Source organism: Megalobrama amblycephala, linkage group LG12 (assembly GCF_018812025.1).
Source record: "Megalobrama amblycephala isolate DHTTF-2021 linkage group LG12, ASM1881202v1, whole genome shotgun sequence".
Lineage (NCBI taxonomy): Eukaryota > Metazoa > Chordata > Actinopteri > Cypriniformes > Xenocyprididae > Megalobrama > Megalobrama amblycephala.
This window is the reverse complement of record NC_063055.1, coordinates 34,311,614-34,332,989: the sequence shown is the minus strand read 5'-3', so window position 1 is coordinate 34,332,989 and position 21,376 is coordinate 34,311,614. Positions and strand designations below refer to the sequence as shown.

Sequence of the window (21,376 nt, the reverse complement as noted above, 5' to 3'; positions counted from 1 at the left end):
CATATGTAAATATTTTTTATATAAAATATCTTACTCAGGAAAGTACTAAATAAAAAATAACATGCATATTGTATGATCCCTCTTTTTTTGTTAAAATTATTCACATTTTCACAGATTCTGCAAGGGGTTCACAAACTTTCAAGCAGCTCTGTATATATATATATATATATATATATATGTATATGTGTGTGTTTCAAACCCACCTTTATTGTAATCATATATGCAGCCTTCAGTTTTTTTCAGTTCATAATAGTACATTGAATCAAATCCATGAACTTTACCAGCTTTGGACCTGAATGGCAGGTTTTTCTGTCTATAAATACTCCAGTTTGATGCCAGATGTCAATTTGTGAACATGGCAATTTAGTTCTCAGAACTCTTGGCCTATCTACAGTTTTGTCTGTACAAGGCAACACAGAAAAAACGTTTGTGAGATTTTTTTCCTCATACTTCCCCCTTTCCTTCTCTCCTATTCATTCTTTGAAACAGGCTAATGCAATTAACTATTCAGCGAAGAAAAAACACTCAAAGATCCTGTCCACTCTCTCTCTCCCCCTCTCTCTCAGCAGTGAATAGCAATGCTCTGGTCTCGGTTCAGTGAAGTGTTAGAGTTCACTGATCTTACAGGCAGTGTTTGTTTTAGCACGCGTGTTTCCATAGATCTCTCGTTCCTGGCGACAAGAGGCCGCCGTCCGGCTGCAGTTTCTCCCTCACGCTCGCTCATCCTGACTGGACTTTTTACAAATGTGCTTTCATAGTACACAAAGCTTGTTAGTGTTTCTTGTCTGCATTAATCTTGTCTTAAGAAATTCAAATTATATTTAGCAAAAGTGTATTGTTGCATTTCATTGTCATGATTCACAAACTTGTTTTGTCAGATTATTTTGTACTAACCCACGTGTGTAACAGATTTTTCATTTCTTGCTTGTAATTACGAATATGAGAAAATTTCATATTTTTGAGTCCTCAACAAATTGTACCATGGTAAAGTGATGGTATGCTATATTTAATATATACAACTTGTAATACATGACATCTTTAAAAGTTTCTCTTGATATATAAAATACTAATTTCTGTCCTTATGTAGCACCAAAAGAACAAAAGCAAGAACAAAAAGCAGCTAGCATGCTGTTTCTGATAATTTTTTTGTTTGTTGAAAATGATTCAGACACTTTCACACACTTTTTCCTAGGTTTCCTTTCAGTGTGTGTGAGAGAGCCAACCAGGTGTTTTAGTTTTATGGCAGTTGTTTTGCCGTATATAGGCACGTCAAAGATTTCAAACACCCTAATCACGTCACTTGTAGGTTTTGAAGAACAAGTTCTAAGTTTTATTGCTTTATTTGTTCCCACAAACAAGCAGAAGACCTTGAGGCTAAACTAAGCCTGAACTGGAGTTGAACAGTGTATAAATCTACTTATGCTGCATTTCAGCATTTTGGTACTGTGTGTTTTGTTGGAGAAATTATTGTTGGACTCTAGGCCCAGATTAAGAACCCATAGAGCCCTGGGGCTAAAGCAAACACAAGGACCCCTTCATAGTAGCCTATCTTGGTGCCACAACGTTTTCTACCGCAGGAATAATTAGTATTTAAAAACAAATCAAATCTCCAACATATAGATATATGGAGAGTATGCATACTAATTTATTTATTAATTAATTCATTCATTTCTATCCCAGGCTACAACACATTAAAAGCATAATATGCATTTATACCAGATATGAGGTCAAAGCAAACATGTTTTCCAGAAACAGCAACAACTTTTGTGCATACGACTGCCTTAAGGGGTTTACTTTAAATCATTTTATCATTAGAATGTCTTCTTTCTGTCCCTAGAAGAGGAGAATCATCAGGACTGGACTGTGACTAAAATTCAGCCCATCTGGCCTATGCATTCCTCTGTAAATGTTTTGCTGAGGTTAGGGCCTTTAAATTGGAATAAATAAATTAATGACAGAAACCAGTTATAATAGATATTTTTGAAAACAGCAATGAGTTTAACAATATTATTGCATTATATCTAGGTCTTAACATTATTTCAGCAGTGTATCGCAGCTACTCCTACTAGCCTTTTTTGGCGGGTTGAATTTTATATATAATATATACATTTATCAATTGTAGGCATCTGAAGTAATAAACTAAGTGCAATGTAGTGTTGTGAAAAATACTGATTTTTCGATACATATCAGTACTGAAATATCCAAAACGCTTCCAATATTTATTTTCCGCCGAATAGATACACGATACCAGCTGTGCTTTCTCTCTCTCTCATCTCTCCGACAGCGAGTTGACAAACAAACCCGCCTCCTCTCACTCACTCACTCATTTAATTTGCTTCTGATGAATATTTTGGTGTTACAAGGCTTGAATTTCCACATGGGATTGCGCATACTGCGCATAATTTTTCTAATTTCTGCAGATTTTGTTCTCACAACCAAAGTCCGCATACATAGAGCCGCCTCTCAGTACAAAATTGGGTTAGTTTTCGCTGCGTATTGTGTATAAACACACAAAATAATGTCAAAATGCCGGTCTTGGCCAGTATTCATGTAAACACATTAATGTTTTAAATGAACGTAAACAAAGCGCATTTGTAACAGAATAATGGATCTGTGCGTCAGGTCTTAAAGTGACAGCAGCCTAATATACCTGCTGCCAAATTATGAGATAATATTAAAAATATCTATATGGCAGGGTTTCTCCATGGTCTCAATGTCAAAATTGTGGCCAGTGAAAATGCTGAGTGGCTAGTAACTTTGGAAAACCACTAGCCACAGTGGTTGGTGAGCAAAAAAGTTAAAGGGTTCACCCAAAAATGAAAATACTGTCATTAATTACTCACCCTCATGTCGTTCCACACCCATAATACTTTCGTTCATCTTCGGTACACAAATGAAGATATTTTTAAAGAAATCCGAGAGCTTTCGGTCTCTCCATATAGATTCAACGCAACTACCACTTTCAAGCCCCATAAAGGTAGAAAAGACATCATTAAAGTAATCCATGTGACTCCAGTGGTTTAACATAAATTTTATGAAGCGACACGAGTGCTTTGTTTGCGCAAAAAAAAAAACATAATTTACCACTTTATTTACGAGAATATTGATCTGCAATCCGCATTTACGAGAGCATCACAATGCATGTGTTTTGTGTTTTGGATATTATTTTGTAAATAAAGTTGTAAATTATGTTTTTTTTGCGAAACAAAGCACTCGCTTCGCTTCATGAAACTGAAGTTAAACCACATGGAGTACTTCAATGATAATAATTTACTTTCCTACCTTTCTGGACCTTGAAAGTGGTAGTTGCATTGTATCTCTATGGAGAGACAGAAAGATTTCATTAAAAATATCTTAATTTGTGTTCTGAAGATGAGCAAAGGTCTTACGGGTGTGGAAGGACACGAGCGATGACCAATTTATGCAGAAATCCTGGTAAATCCATACATTCTTTTAAATAGGAGGTTATAAATTAAGAAGTAAATAATATTTAAAATGTCTATAATTTTCTCTCCCAGACAGAGGACGAGGATCCGGACAGGGGGCAGCCATGTATGCGCTGTGGAGAACAGTGTCCTGGCTTCCGCATGCACGGATGGAGGTAAGACTGCGGTGCTGAAACAGTTCCATTGAGGAAAAATGTAGGACATCGCAAAAGATTTGTCAACACAGAAAACACTTCACTGGATTGGATTTTTTTTCATCTTTTGAAAGTGTGGTTTATGTCATCTGCATGTGGGGGGTGCCTGTCAGAGAAGATGAAGATTAATGAACACCTCTGATTGGCCATTGTGTTCACACGCTCAACAGATATGACTGTGATTGACTACAGTGATCAGCGCTTCAAAAAACTGTAAATTTGACGCAGCCATCTATTAGCAGATCCATCTATTAGCGGATATATTAGAGATCCCATTTGAATCTGTGAAAGCACTCTGTGAAGAGTGTCAAAGATGTCTTTTTACAACATGTTTTTGAAGCGTTGATCATTGTAGCCAATCACAGACATATCTGTTGAGCGCGTGAACACAGTGGCCAATCAGAGGCGTTTAAGAATCCGCTCAAAGTTTCAGTAGCGACTTGGTACTTGGTAGGATACTTATGACAACCCTACTCTAGCCACTAGGCCACGGATCTGACCCTTGACTTGCTTTTGAAGGACGTTTGTCTCAGCCCTGACAATGTGCAGACGGAAACATAACATCCTCAGACATAACATCTCGAATTATTGTTTTAGTTTTGCGTTTGTTTTGAAATTAAGTTCCTCGAGGAAAAGGAAAGCATTGAAGACGATGCTGATTAACCGCGGTCTGTCAAGATAAGATATGCGTGTGCGTTGTGTGAGACCTGGGATTCTTGTGTGTAACACGAGACGTCTAATCATATTTCCAGAGCAGGTAATGAGAGCCGCACAGTGTTTACACTAACCACACTTCACTGTACGCCATCAGCTGAAGAACGATGAGCTGTAGTGTAGCTGTACTGTGTGTTTGCATTCTCTGCTTTCACTGTTCTCTGCAAAATTCTTGATTTTTACTTCTGCCAACAAGTTTATGAGGCAGGCAACATCATCCACACTTCAAATAAGTCCCATAAGTTGTAGTCCCATCAACCAGTAGATGCAACATTTCTGAAGTCATGGCCACTAGCACACTGAAATGTAGATTTGGAAATATTTATGTATTTCAGAGCCGGTTCAGAGCTGTAGATTATGTTTCCATTAGATTAATTTTAGATGTCAGATATAAGAATCCAAAGGGCAGTTTGTGACGTTAATACATGCCAGCTGTTGATTTTTTTTTTTCTGTCTTCTTAAAAAAAGCCCCATTACAAATAGACCATATGTCTGCTGTAGTTTAGCTGTCATTGATGTCTCTCTTTTTCAGAAAGCAGTAGAATTGACTGATTGATAGATTGATCAGTCACATGTCAATTACTTTTTGTTGTGCACCATTTTACCACTGTAAAAATCCCTAAAGAAGTGTCCAAATAGTGCTTTGGACAGACATTTAAAATGATCAGGAACTCTCATGAGATGAAGACTCTAGTCATGGTGTCTAAAAAATCTGTTTTATTCTATTCTTATTGATCACATGACCAATCAAATACCAGATGCTTTGTCTCAGTAACCCCCCTATTATATTGAATGTAGCATAAGTAGGTGGCAAATACACTGCTTTTGCTTTTGTGTGATGCTACATCCACACAAGTAGGTGTCAGTATGCAGTCCAAGACTGTATCGGCCAGCACAACATAAAATATAACAAAACATTACTTACATATCTTTAATATATATTTAACTGAAAGTACAAAAGTTTGTCCTCACGGTCAGGTCACATTTGGACCATGTGTTCAAACACACACACACACATATACATACTCATATGCTTCAGAAACACTTACCTTCAACTGCCAGTAGGTGTGTGAAGAAGCCAGACAATGACCTGGAACAAATGCTAAAGGACATGAGGCATTCCAGTGAGTTCAAAGGTGAATTATGTGTGTGTGTGTGTGTCTGTGATTTATGAGGACACAAATTTGTATAATGACGGGTATTACACTGGTATTACAACGTAAATGTGAAATATGAGGATATTTCATGACTCCTCATTTTTAAAATAGCTTTAAAACATACTAAACAATATTTTATTAAAAATGTAAAAATGCAGAATGTTTTCTGTGATGGGTAGGTTTAGGAGTAGGAGTAGTGTAGGGGGTTAGAATATGCAGTTTGTACAGTATAAAAACCATTACGCCTATGGAATGTCCTCATCTGATAGCAAAACAAACCTGTGTGTGTTACATAGCTATACTATGGGGTAAAAATTGTCTTAAGTTACCTTCAAAACCTTCAAAGTTAAAAATGATTCATAATAAAGTTAATAATATTGGCAGTAGGGTTAAGGTTTGAAGCAGTGTTGTTATTATTAACTAAAATTATTTAAAATTGTTTTTGGCAATTGAAATAAATCTGAAATAAAAAGAATAAAAAAAAACTTAAATTAGAAATGTTGAAATAAACATGTTTAAGTTGTACTAAAACTAAACTAAAAATAAATTAAAGCAAAATAGAAATGGTTAAACAAACAAAAAGACAAAAGTAGATTACAAAACCAAATAAACTAATAAAAAACATATAAAAATAAAAGATAATTAAACTATAATAAACAAATAAAATGTAATACTAAAATAACACTGGTTTGAAGTAGCATTAGTCTGATGTCATTATGTTTCCATAAAAATTGCAGAAGTCTACGGTATGTCCTCATTTTGTCCTCATTTAATAAAGGTTTGCATGTATAAAAACCCATGAAAACTTGATATAGCTTCAGAAATATCAACAGATCTAGTAACAGTCTTTTGAGGATTGTATCGTTCAGATGCACAAAATAGATTTTTGCAGGAATGCCTAATGAAAATATAATTTCAGACATAATTTGGTTGTGCATCAGTGTTGAACTACTAAAGTAATTTGGGGTTCGAAATTCAGATTTATTTTTTGTATGAAACTGTGAGGCAGTGTCTTTAATATGTTAATTATTCCTTTTAACTCATACAATATCATTCTGAAGTTTTGCGTTTCTCAAACACACATACATGCTGCTCACCAAGGCTACATTTATTTAATTAAAAATACAGTAAAAAACAGTAATATTGTGAAATATTATTACAATTTAAAATAATTGTTTTCTATTTGAATATATTTCACAAAGTAATTTATTCCTGTGATGGCAAAGCTGAATATTCAGCATCATTACTCCAGTCTTCAGTGTCACATGATCATTCAGAAATCATTCGAATATGCTGATCTGCTGCTCAAGAAACATTTAATGTGTACAATTGTACAAAATATTTGTGTACAATATTTTTTTTCAGGATTATTTGATGAATAGAAAGTTCAAAAGAACAGTGTTTATCTAAAATCTAATCTTTTGTAACATTTTAAATGTCTTTACTGCCACTTTTGATTGATTTAATGCATCCTTCCTGAATAAAAGTATTCATTTCTTTAATTTCTTTTCAAAAAAATAAAAATAAAAATTCTTACTGACCCCAAACTTTTGAACGGTAGTGTATAATGCTACAGAAGCTTTGTATTTCAGATAAATGCTGTTCTTTTGAACTTTCTATTCATCAAGGAATCCTGAAAAAAAAGTACACAACTGTTTTCAACATTGATAATAATCATAAATGTTTCTTGAGCAGCAGATCAGCATATTAGAATGATTTCTAAAGGATCATGTGACACTGAAGACTGGAGTAATGATGCTGAAAATTCAGCTTTGCATCACAGGAATAAATTACTTTGTGAAATATATTCAAATAGAAAACAATTATTTTAAATTGTAATAATATTTCACAATATTACTGTTTTTACTGTATTTTTAATTAAATAAATGTAGCCTTGGTGAGCAGACGAAACTTATTTTAAAAACATTAAAAATCTTAGTGGTTCCAAACTTTTGGACTGTACTATATATATATATATACAGTTCGGTCATGAAACTCTAGATGGAGTAGGCTGATGGGTCCTTAACGCAAACTGATGGTAATTACAACATTAACTATTTTTTTTTTGCTTTATTTGTAATAATTTGTACTACCTTTGCATATAGGCCTATATACAATCAAATAAATACATCAAATAAAATGGTATTTATATAGAGCAGCATGCCTGACATTACCACATGCAAGAGCCTCTTTTTAGGAGATGTATCAGGGACCTTATACTGCTAGGTAAATGAATGTTCTGTTCTCACCTTAAATTAGTGGGACAGCACAAGCTTTTGGCATTGTTGGTCTCTTTAAGTCCCCTGTGTGTCTAAATTAACAGAGCAGAAAGTAACCATAAATCTTCTTTCTGTGCTCTTCACTCTCACGCCTGCGCTTCTGTCCAGAGTCATACATCAACATCAGTCCAAATCTAATCTGTTGCCCATTCTTCAAGTTGAGCACTATTCATATGCTATAATCCAATCCAGAGCACAGAAACAATCACATCTAGATCTGATCATCATTTTAATCTGACAAGGTGTTGCTTTAATCTATGTATTCAGATTGTGCTCAACAAGCGTAAAAATTCAATGTTTGTCGCAGTGACATTATTGTAAGTCACTGTAACTTTACTTTTTCTCAGATTCTACCCATTCTGCCTCGTTTCTTTTCTTCACAGACTCTTTCCCCTGTCCACCCGTCTGGCCCCCTATTTTGTGTCCTAATCCCTCCTGTCCGACTAATAAGATTAGTCCTTTCAGGTCCTTCTGCTGCCAAGACTGCAGGAATAGAGCCATCAGACTCCCACACTTAACCTCCGCTCTGCATTTCCCTCTTCTGTCTCAGTGCTTCTTATTTTAGTCATTGACTTGCTCTCTTTCACTCATTCTCATTATTATGTCACACTCTTTTCATCTTTCTTTAGGTTCAGATCAGTATTTAGAAGTAACTAAAAGTAGCAATACTACTTTCTGTATTAGCAACATTTAGCATTAGTGTGTTTCCAGTAACTACTTTATGAGCTTATTCAATTTTAATTTCCAAAGTGATTTTATTTATAATAACCGTTTAAAAGTTTAGGGGCGGTAAGATTTGTTAATTTTTTTGGAAGAAGTTTCTTATGCTCACTGAATTTATTTGATGAAAAATACAGTTAAAACAGTAATATTGTAAAATATTATTACAATTTGAAATAACTGTTTTCTATTTTAATATATTTTCAAATGTAATTTATTCGTATGATTTTCAGCATCATTACTCGTCTTCAGTGTCACATGATAATAATATAATAATATCATAATCAATGATAGCTTTAAATAAGCTTTTTTTTAATATTTTTGTGGAAACTGCTATATTTTGTCAATATTCTTTGATGAATATAAAGTACAAAGGAACAGAATTACTTTAGAGATAGAAATATGTTGAAATAAAATGCTGCTGTTCATTATGTTTTTGATTTAGTTATAAATTAGGGTGTATTTTGTTGTTGCATTTATGTATTTTGTTTTATATATATTTATGTGGTGGTCACCTTAAAGGATTAGTTCACTTTCAAATGAAAATTTGAGGAAAGTGTAAATTGGTGTCGCGTCAGTTAAGCTTTTTCTGTAAGTTGAATAGGGAAGACGTAGGATATGGATATTTATTAATATATCTCTGATTGTATTCATCAGAAAGAAGAAAGTCATATATACCTAGGATGGCTTGAAGGTGAGTAAAGCTTGGGCTTATTTTCATTTGAAAGTGAACTAATCCGTTAATGCAAACAGACAGTTGAATCATTGAAATAACTAATTGTAATAAACTAGCACTAGCCCTAAAGGGTGGCTTGACTGTAGTTGAACTACTTTAAATGATCAATAGCTTGTAACTCGGCAAAGTACATTTTCAAAGTAGCTCCTCAACACAGATATTCATGTATAAAATCTGATGTTCAAGGTTTTATCAATTCACAAGTACACATGCACACACATTCAGCCCTTCAGGCAAAACACAACACTCACTGGATGACAGAATAACATTGCATGGTGACAAGAAATGCATTTCTGAAACAACAGAGACGCATGTTTTTGACATGAGCGCTAGAGGCGATCTCGCCTTGTTTTGAGTACTATTTATTTATACATAGCAGACAGTAGCGTTAGATAGGATTCATTTTAGCAAACTGGTTTGTTTGAAGGGTTTGTTTCACTGATGTGGTAGAAGGGATCACTCAATGTGTGGTGGACTTCTCTTATTCAGCTGTTTTAAAATAGTTATATGTTATGTTATGTTTGGCATTGTTTGATTTCAGCATGTCAGCTACCTAAAGGTCACATTTATAGTTGTTTGGCAAATTTTCACAGGCGAAATCCAGTCATTTTAATAGTTATCGGAACTTCACGTGAACTTCACGTGAACTTCACGTGAACTTCACGTGAGGGCAAATGATTTCCTCTTGCTGATTTTGAAGTGGGTTCAAGTTGGTGATGCAAATTCGCTTGGTTTGAATGACTTCTGTGCGAGCTCGAGCTGTGCTTCATACATTGCTACAATGGACTTTTTTCTTCCAAAACTTTGCTAATGTTACCGCACCTTAAGAGTGTTTCTCATAAAGTCTGTCATCTGGTAATCTGGTAATCTGTTATCTGGAAAGTATCAGTTCTGTCAAAATAAAAGACCCACGTCCAACACTTATCAGCCAGTCAAAAAAATTATCAGCCAGTGTTATTAATCAAAAAATGACAAATCAGCCAATATATCAGCATTGACGATATATTGGTCAACCACTAATACTAATAATGTATTTCTATGTATTATGTACAATGTTTTAGTTTTAGTATTGTGTTCAATATGGGGATATAAAAATAAATAAATAAATAAATAAATAAATAAATAAAATGTAAGTGCTACAATCTGTGATTTATCAGCAGCTGTAGATGGTAGAGGAAAAAAAGTAAATTTCCCACCCTGAATTTATTAGCATGAACTAAAATGACCTAAACGTCTTTATTGCATTACTTACAGGGCCAAATTTAATTTAAAAACACACCAAAAACTCCATATTTGTGTGACTTAATTAGGTCTGAATTAGCTAGAAGGTGATTTTGCCTGCCAGGATGATGAAATGCCTGTGAATGATAGATTGGTCCCAGAATCCGTGCCAGCTGAGCACAAGCAGACAGCCAGAGCACCGGAGAGAATGTTGATCTTGTCATGCGTGTCTGTTGTAGTACAAATTAAGATGTTGTCCAAGGCAGTTGTCATGGATGTTGTCCAGCTCTTGTGAGAATTTGATTGAGTTACCAGTGAGCTCCTGGCTGTGATAAGAGAGTCTGGCAGGATATGGTACTAGTTGAATTACCAGTGGAGAGCCAGGCAGTTATTACTCAACCGCTAATTGCTGCCACCATGAAACCCGCACCAAAAGTGTCCATCTGTTCTTGAAACCATATCCCTCGATTACTCACTTTTACAATTGCAACTCTTTAGCACAGCACTATGGAAGCTTGTTTCCACCACGGAATAAAAAATAAAAAAGGTAATTGCAACTTTTTATCACAATTCTGACTGTTTCTCACAATTGGGAGTTTATATCTCACAATTCTGAGAAAAAGTCAGAATTGTGTGTTATAAACTCACAATTGCAAGAAAAACAGGATTGTGATAAAAAGCTACAATTACCTTTTTTTATTTTTTATTCCGTGGTGAAAACACATGCAAATAGAAAAACACCAGCAAACTAAGAAAACATCTTCATCAGTTTGACAACACATGTGCTGCAAAAACTCACAACACAACCAAATACAGAAACACGCTGCAAATACTCACAAAACAACCAAATACAGAAACGTGCTGCAAATACTCACAAAACAACCAAATACAGAAACACGCTGCAAATACTCACAAAACAACCAAATACAGAAACGTGCTGCAAATACTCACAAATACAGAAACACGCTGCAAATACTCACAAAACAACCAAATACAGAAACACGCTGCAAATACTCACAAAACAACCAAATACAGAAACACGCTGCAAATACTCACAAAACAACCAAATACAGAAGCGAGCTGCAAATACTCTCAACACAACCAAATACAGAAACACGCTGCAAATACTCACAAAATTACCAAATACAGAAACGAGCTGCAAATACTCACAAAACAACCAAATACAGAAACATGCTGCAAATACTCACAAAACAACCAAATACAGAAACACGCTGCAAATACTCACAACACAACCAAATACAGAAACATGCTGCAAATACTCACAAAACAACCAAATACAGAAACATGCTGCAAATACTCACAAAACAACCAAATACAGAAACACGCTGCAAATACTCACAAAATTACCAAATACAGAAACGAGCTGCAAATACTCACAAAACAACCAAATACAGAAACATGCTGCAAATACTCACAAAACAACCAAATACAGAAACGAGCTGCAAATACTCACAACACAACCAAATACAGAAACACACTGCAAATACTCACAAAATTACCAAATACAGAAACGAGCTGCAAATACTCACAAAACAACCAAATACAGAAACACGCTGCAAATACTCACAACACAGCCAAATACAGAAACGAGCTGCAAATACTCACAACACAACCAAATACAGAAACGAGCTGCAAATACTCACAACACAGCCAAATACAGAAACACGCTGCAAATACTCACAACACAGCCAAATACAGAAACACACTGCAAATACTCACAAAATTACCAAATACAGAAACGAGCTGCAAATACTCACAAAAGAGCCAAATACAGAAACGAGCTGCAAATACTCACAACACAACCAAATACAGAAACGAGCTGCAAATACTCACAACACAGCCAAATACAGAAACACGCTGCAAATACTCACAACACAGCCAAATACAGAAACAAGCTGCAAATACTCACAAAACAACCAAATACAGAAACGCACTGCAAATACTCACAAAATAACCAAATACAGAAACGAGCTGCAAATACTCACAACACAGCCAAATACAGAAACGAGCTGCAAATACTCACAAAATAACCAAATACAGAAACGAGCTGCAAATACTCACAACACAGCCAAATACAGAAACGAGCTGCAAATACTCACAACACAACCAAATACAGAAACACGCTGCAAATACTCACAACACAGCCAAATACAGAAACAAGCTGCAAATACTCACAAAACAACCAAATACAAAAACACGCTGCAAATACTCACAACACAACCAAATACAGAAACGAGCTGCAAATACTCCCAACACAACCAAATACAGAAACGCGCTGCAAATACTCACAACACAACCAAATACAGAAACGCGCTGCAAAAACTCACAAAACCAAATACAGAAACGCGCTGCAAATACTCACAACACAACCAAATACAGAAACGCGCTGCAAATACTCACAAAACAACCAAATACAGAAACGCTCTGCAAATACTCACAACACAACCAAATACAGAAACGAGCTGCAAATAATCACAACACAGCCAAATACAGAAACGAGCTGCAAATACTCACAACACAGCCAAATACAGAAACGAGCTGCAAATACTCACAAAACAACCAAATACAGAAACGAGCCGCAAATACTCACAAAACAATTAAATACATACAGAAACACACTGCAAATGCTCACAACCCAACTAAATACTCTGCAAATACTCCCAACGCAACCAAATACAGAAATGTGCTGCAAACACACTGCAAGTAGTACAGACAACAACGGAAATGTATCAAGGGGAGACCAACAAGTGACAAACCTGGCTTGGGCCAGTTATTGTTCAGTGTCTACTCGTCAGTGGTGTTGTCGATGACCTGAAAGTTTTTTTTTATGTTTTTTTTTTTTTTTTTTTTTTAAACATCCTGATTGTATCTGCGTTGTATTTGCAGCACATTTATTGTCAAACTGATGAAGATGTTTTCCTAATTTTCTGTTGTTTTTTCATTTGCATGTATTTTCTTCAGTTGCAGCGCATTAAGCTTTCTCGGCCATATCAGTATAGATTAGGGCTGTCAAATGATTAATCGCGATTAATTGCATACAAAATAAAAGTTTGAGTTTGCATAATATATGTGTGAGTAATGTGTATAAATAATATGTAAATATAAATACACTCAAATTAATGTATATATTTAAGAGAAATATGTTATTTATGTACAAAAAAATGTATTTTATATATAATATAAATTATATAAAAATATAAATAAATACATATACTTGTAAATATTTCTCAAATATATACATGGATGTGTTTGTATTTATATATACATAATAATTACACACAGTACACCCACATATATTAGGCAAACTCAAACTTTTATTTTGTATGCGATTAATCGCGATTAATCGTTTGACAGCCCTAGTATAGATACTAATTATATATATATATATATATATATATATATATATATATATATATATATATATAAAGAGAGAGAGAGAGAGAGAGAGAGCTGTCACAGTTTCTGTTCTTTGAGACATTTATTTTGTTTTTCTTTGTTTAGTTCCCGTTTACTTTAGTTGCTATAGTTTCTGATTATCTCCCAATTAGTTCACCTGTGTCTTGTTAACCGCTTGCCAACGTGGGCATTTGTTGTTGCAGTCTTGGGGACATTGTTGTTCGATTTCATTTTCATCTGTGAAACAGCGGCCTGGGCCCATGTCACCACCTTGTGGACAAACTAGTTAGTGCAAAAAAAATCTATGTGCACATGTGCGATCTGCACAGACTACAGAGTACTTCCCATTAGAAAAACATACTGCAGGTGTGTACAGTACGCTCATACTATGCTGACACCGAAATTTATGTCACATGTACTGTACGTATACCCCAGTGTACACATATAAATGATGTATACTTTGTTCTTAAGATGCAAAATCTGTTTTTTTAAATTGTCTTTTACTTGGCTTGTTTTGACTAGACTGGGACCACATCAAAGATTCAAAGACTGACAAGAATGAACCTGATAGAGGCCTTATTAAAACATTATGGTTGACATTATGTTTATTTTTCAAATGACTGACAAGCTTATTAAAACACACTCCCCATGTTGTTTGGTTTTGACAGCAGTCTCTTAGATGAGTGGTTGATGTAGTAAATCAAACTAGAGTTTTACACTTTCTGAATAAAATGTGAGTGCCGCAACAATATTGGTGTTGGCCTGGCTGTAATATTTACTTGGGTGAGTAGTTTCCATGGGGTATCATAAATAGCACAAAAAGAGGCCTTGTCCAAAACGAGTGTAACAAAAAGAATGTGAAATATTAATACTTGCTTTAGCAAACACCTGTAAATACCTGACTTACAGGTCAGAATATGAAGCAAATTGTCAAATTTATTAAGGAATATTACAGACTGAATACATGCTCAATTGACAGGAAGCAAAAAGTGAGGTTACAATGAGTCACATTGGAAGTGAGTGGGGCTAATTTTAATTTAATTTAAAAGCAGAAATTTTACGCATCTAATTTTATAACGGCTCTTAAATAAATGTCTGTTATTAAAGTTCTAAAGCTGTTTAATTAATCATTTTTAGTCATTTTAGGGTTTATGGCATTTTGTTGTCATGGCAATGGAGGTTTTGGATGTAACTTTAAAGGTTAAATGAATTTTTCGCATGAAAATCATAGTTTGTAGTTGTCACGATCACCTGTGAGAGTGCCTTCAGTCTCTAGAGGGCACTCCTTCCCGGACTCATTGTTTCACTCATTTCATGAACTACATTTCCCATATACACTCCCTGGACTAATTACCATTCATCATTGCACCCAGCTGTTTTGTGTTTGTTAATTAGTGTTTGTCTATTTAATCTCAGTTGTGTCTGTCCCTGGTTGTGGTTCGTTGTGTATTTGTTACGTGCACTGTTTTGTATCTCTGGCTTGTTGTTTTGTGGACTGATTACCTGGATTTTGACCTCTTGCCTGTCTTGGATTTACGGTTCTGGACTCCCCAATAAATACTTATGCTGCACTTGGATCTACCATCTTGTTCTTGTGTGCACCCGTGACAGAACGAACCACCCGAATATAGATCCAGCGGCATGGAGTTCCGGATCCCTTTCCCGGTCCACGGTAAGGAGCGGATGGCTCAACTTCGGACATTGAGGCCCTACGGCAAGACGGATGGGAGGTAGGCTGCTTTGCCAAGGTCTTTTGGGCGATGGCGGTGGGGCTGAGTTACAATGATGCGGCTTTGAAAGACCTTTTTAATTGCTGCCTTGATGAGCCGTTGCCCCAATGTGAGATGGAGGGGCTACGGAGTGTAGACTTCTGGAGATTTGCCGCTTATCTCAGCCGTCGGAGAGAACGGGCTTCGCAGAGTCATCCTCATTCGGGCACGGAGGCCGTCACCAGTGTAAATGTTCCAGCCCATGAGTCCGTTTCAGAAGGCACAGGGGAAGTGGGCACTGAGCCTCAGCTTCACCCTGGTAAGGGGAGGAGGAGGAGAAGGAAGAAGGCTTCCTTCATCTTTCGAGGCCTGGAGGCCGCTCCAGCCAGTGAGTCCACTACAGAGCCCGCTCCAGCCAGTGAGTCCACTACAGAGCCCGCTCCAGCCAGTGAGTCCACTACAGAGCCCGCTCCAGCCAGTGAGTCCACTACAGAGCCCACTCCAGCCTGTGAGCCCGCTCCAGCCAGTGAGTCCACTACAGAGCCCGCTCCAGCCAGTGAGTCCACTACAGAGCCCGCTCCAGCCAGTGAGTCCACTACAGAGCCCGCTCCAGTCAGTGAGTCCACTCCAGAGCCCGTTCCAGTCAGTGAGTCCACTTCAGAGCCTGTTCCAGTTAGTGAGTCCACTTCAGAGCCCGCTCCCGTTAGTGAGTCCACGTCAGAGCCCGTTCCAGTCAGTGAGTCCACTTCAGAGCCCGTTCCAGTCAGTGAGTCTACTTCAGAGCCCGCTCCAGTCAGTGAGTCCACTTCAGAGCCCGCTCCAGTCAGTGAGTCCACTCCAGAACCCGTTCCAGTCAGTGAGTCCACTTCAGAGCCCGTTCCAGTCAGTGAGTCCGCTTCAGCCAGTGAATCCTTGTTGGGTGAGCCACCGCCTCACCCTCATAAGCGGAGGAGAAGGAGGAAAAGGGCTTCCTCCGTCCGACAAGGCCTGGAGACCACTCTAGAGGTTGTCTGTGGGTTCTCCAAGCGCCTTGCCCTGCCGGCGCCAACGAAGCGCCTTGCCCTGCCGGCGCCAACGAAGCGCCTTGCCCTGCCGGCGCCAACGAAGCGCCTTGCCCTGCCGGCGCCAACGAAGCGCCTTGCCCTGCCGGCGCCAACGAAGCGCCTTGCCCTGCCGGCGCCAACGAAGCGCCTTGCCCTGCCGGCGCCAACGAAGCGCCTTGCCCTGCCGGCGCCAACGAAGCGCCTTGCCCTGCCGGCGCCAACGAAGCGCCTTGCCCTGCCGGCGCCAACGAAGCGCCTTGCCCTGCCGGCGCCAACGAAGCGCCTTGCCCTGCCGGCGCCAACGAAGCGCCTTGCCCTGCCGGCGCCAACGAAGCGCCTTGCCCTGCCGCCGTCGCCAGAGCAGCCCCAGCCCGAGCACGCTGCCGTCCCAGAGCAGCCCCAGCCCGAGCACGCTGCCGTCCCAGAGCAGCCCCAGCCCGAGCACGCTGCCGTCCCAGAGCAGCCCCAGCCCGAGCACGCTGCCGCCCAGAGCAGCCCCAGCCCGAGCACGCTGCCGTCCCAGAGCAGCCCCAGCCCGAGCACGCTGCCGTCCCAGAGCAGCCCCAGCCCGAGCACGCTGCCGTCCCAGAGCAGCCCCAGCCCGAGCACGCTGCCGTCCCAGAGCACCCCACCCGAGCACGCTGCCGTCCCAGAGCAGCCCCAGCCCGAGCACGCTGCCGTCCAGAGCAGCCCCAGCCCGAGCACGCTGCCGTCCCAGAGCAGCCCCAGCCCGAGCACGCTGCCGTCCCAGAGCAGCCCCAGTCTGAGCTCGCTGCCGTCCCTGAGTCCTCCGCTCTCCCTGATACGGCCACGGAGACCGTCACCGAGCTGTCCGCTCCCCTTGATACGGCCACGGAGGCCGTCACCGAGCTGTCCGCTCTCTCTGATACGGCCACGGAGGCCGTCACCGAGCTGTCCGCTCTCCTGATATGGCCATGAAGCACCCTTGGCCTACTGCCCTGCCGCCGTCCAAGCCTTCTGCCCTGCCGCCACCGCCCAGATCTTCTGTCCTGCCGCCGTCAACCAAGCCGTCTGTCCTGCCACCGTCGTCCAGGCTTCCTGCCCTGCTGCCACTGCCCCGGCCGTTGGAACCGTTGGAACCCGCCTGGTCAGTTCCGCCAGCACCGCCCTGGCACTCAGCCAGGATTCCAGAGGCGCTGGCACCAGCCTGGTCAGTTCCTCCAGCACCACCCTGGCACCCAGCCAGGACTCTAGAACCGCTGGAACCAGCCTGGTCAGTTCCCCAGCACCACCCTGGCTATCAGTTGGGGACCCTGGATCTGACCCACCATCCCTCCCCTGATCCTCCTCCTGTCCACCTCCCTCCTGAGTTTTTTTTTGTGTTTTTGTTTTTGTCTGGTGGAGCGTCTGGTAGCCGCTCCTTTGAGGGGGGTAATGTCACGATCACCTGTGAGAGTGCCTTCAGTCTCTAGAGGGCACTCCTTCCCGGACTCATTGTTTCACTCATTTCATGAACTACATTTCCCATATACACTCCCTGGACTAATTACCATTCATCATTGCACCCAGCTTTTTGTGTTTGTTAATTAGTGTTTGTCTATTTAATCTCAGTTGTGTCTGTCCCTGGTTGTGGTTCGTTGTGTATTTGTTACGTGCACTGTTTTGTATCTCTGGCTTGTTGTTTTGTGGACTGATTACCTGGATTTTGACCTCTTGCCTGTCTTGGATTTACGGTTCTGGACTCCCCAATAAATACTTATGCTGCACTTGGATCTACCATCTTGTTCTTGTGTGCACCCGTGACAGAAGTTTATGCATATAGTTTACATCTCTCTACTATTGAGTATTTTAATGTTTATGAATCAGCCTTATACTGTAAACTAGATTTTTGCTTGTTTAGAAAGAAAAGGAGGGACAAGTGGAAATTAATTTTTGTGGTAATCACCATTACATGATGTCCAGTGAGCTTAACTTGTATTAAACCCAGAACATTTCTTTAAGATAAAAGCATAAAAAAGACGCAGCTTCATACTGTACATCCTTACTATGTCATGAGCTGTTATAGATGAGAACATGTTTGAAAAAAGAAATCTGAAACATGTTCTTGCTGAGGGAGGGGCTGTGAAGGGAGCACCTATTGTTTGGGCTCAGTGTTGGCTTCAGCGGCCTGAGGGGGAAGAGTCAAGCAATAGAGGCAGAGAACGAGAGACGACTGTCATTTGACTCGGCTCAAGCGGGATGACGTTTTGTTCACTACGAGGTCATTGAAGAATGGCTAACTTTCTTAAACCACCTTAGCTTTGAACAATTCATCATTTTACAACTCTTAAAAACGGATTTTGCAAAGTCAGGACTACACTGTGATCAAGGTAATATACTCAACGTTGGGTACTGATCACTTAATGTTCGGTTACCTATGATCTTGTGAAGTGTATCAATTTAGTTTTGTGTTTGAACTAGTCTGACAGGAAGTTTGTTCAGAATGACAATCATAACGGCAATAGCAGTGATGATGATGATAATGATGATGATGTGTGTTAGCGTTAGTTTGGCAAAAGTGTGATTATGTGCTTGTAGGAGTTTTCTTTAACATTTTGGAGTGTTCATTTAAGTTTTTGTAGAATGTCTCAATTTTTGCCCCCAGTTACATGATTATTGTATTGCGGTAAAAAAAGTGTCTAAAAGTGTCAGATCATTGTCAGGTAAAAGATTAAAATGGAGTCAATGTTTAATTATACTTAAAGAGATTTGTCAGTGTATCTGTACATGATTTCTAATCTTAATAAATATTCATTATTATGTGCAGCATTGGTTTTATTCCTTAACCTTAATTCCTTAAAAGTCTTATAGTCTTAATATAAAATAAATTCTCAGTGGTTGTGTGGTTAGGGTTTTAGGGATTTATTTGTTCAATCATTGGAACCAAACGGCTGTTGTACCCTATATTCAAATTTTTCAATGTAAAATCTAAAATAACAATGTGTTTAAAAATATTTAATGTGTTAAAAAAGCATGCAATTACACAGTTTGTCACTAAATGAACACAGAGAAGAATTATATGGTAAGACTTTACAATGAACATTACTTCCACAGCATTTACTAATACATTTTTAAGATCAAATAGTGTGAATCAGCTTTTTGAAATAAAAAAAAATCATCACAATATTCACAACATTGGTTAATTTGGTATAAACAACCAAATACTATCGAATATATTGCAAGTTTTCAAATATTGCTCAGTGCGAATGTGCTGATAAAGACGACATTCAGCCATTAGAGCATTGGAAAAGTTTGACTTCATTCAAATCAGTGTGAGTTGAGAGACTGCATGCCTATCATTTTTGATTTATCATTGACTGTACTGCACTATATTACAGATGGTTTCTGTGTAAATACGTGCATAGGATGAATTAATGGATTAGCAGCTGTGTGTGACATCATCATGTGCAGTCATACCATCTGCACATGCAGCGTGTCTTGAGGACACATCTGCCAGCAGATTGCATGTTGATCTTGGGTCAGAATGGCTTTTTCCAGCAGAGCTTAACCAGCATGGGTGAACCTGCTGACCAGTGCTTATGCCCGAGCCATAACGTTTTCACACTGTATTTGTAGTGGGTTAATCTTTGTTTGTCCCTTCTGGGAACAATAGGACAAAATATCCCATTTATGTAAGCTTTCCTGTAAGCTCTCATTCAGAGATTGTGTGGAGTCATATGAATATTATTTATTATTCTGGAAGATTTGTGATGCATTTAGTGATTTTTGGCATAAATGCACCTTTTTACCAACTTTTGCTTTAGATTAGATTCAACTTCAATTAAAAATTCCTTGATATTACAGTGGCCATATTTTATACTTTTACAAGAGTCTTGAGAATTTTTTTTCTTTCTCAAAGTGTAACTCTTTTTTACTTGATTGCATGTTAAAACACTCATGGAGAGAAAAACAGTCTATTGACAAACTTTAAATGTGTTTGCAAAGTATAGACCCTTTTCACAGACTGTGATGACGCGTTTTAAAGGTCATACATATCGTAAATCCTGCAAAGTTTTTTATATTTTCATTTTTTTTTTTAAACATATGTACATTTATAACACTATACTTAGTATTTAATTACCTTTCCATCAAATTACAATCACTCTCTATTTTTTCATCTTTTTGAAAACACTATTATGGAGTTTTTCTTTTGCTATTTCAGCAAATGGAAGCACAAAAACTATATTTAATGTATTCTCTCATTCACCGCTATAGAATTTTACCCAACTATGACGACTTCTGAGAAACCTGGAAACATGAAAAGGGTCTATTGAGTATCAAAGTATGAATTTGTTATAAAAACAGAACGGAAGTGTATATTAAAACAAATTGATACTTTTATTCTTCAAGGACACATTAAATTAATCACAAGTGACAGTAAGGACTTTTATATTGTTACAAAAAAAAAAAAAAAACTGTTTTCATTCAGTGTTGTTCTTTTGAACTTTCTAGTCATCAAATAATCCTGAAAAAAGTATAGTGGTTTCCACAAAAATATTAAGCAGCACAATGTTGATGATAATAAGAAATGTTTCTTGAGCAGAAAATCAGCAAATTTCTGAAGGATCATTTGACTGAAGACTGGAGTAATGATGCTGAAATTTACTTAATTTTATTATCACGGGAAATGACGCGGACGACAATATGTGAATCAGTGTCCATCATTTTACGAGCAACTGGTGATAAAGAAAAATGTCACGTCGCAATATTGAAAACATTTCCATTTTAAACCATGAAGGC

The 21,376-nt window shown here is 38.4% G+C and overlaps 1 protein-coding gene across 1 annotated transcript in view; it reads left to right on the top strand.

Moving 5' to 3' along the window:
• prickle3 (prickle homolog 3) overlaps positions 1 to 21,376 on the top strand; it is a 53,721-nt gene that overhangs the window by 4,129 nt on the left and 28,216 nt on the right. Inside the window, exon 2 of the mRNA XM_048210814.1 lies at positions 3,519 to 3,601. Within this exon, the coding sequence (XP_048066771.1) occupies positions 3,519 to 3,601 (83 nt within the window). The remainder of the gene's footprint in view (positions 1 to 3,518; positions 3,602 to 21,376) is intronic.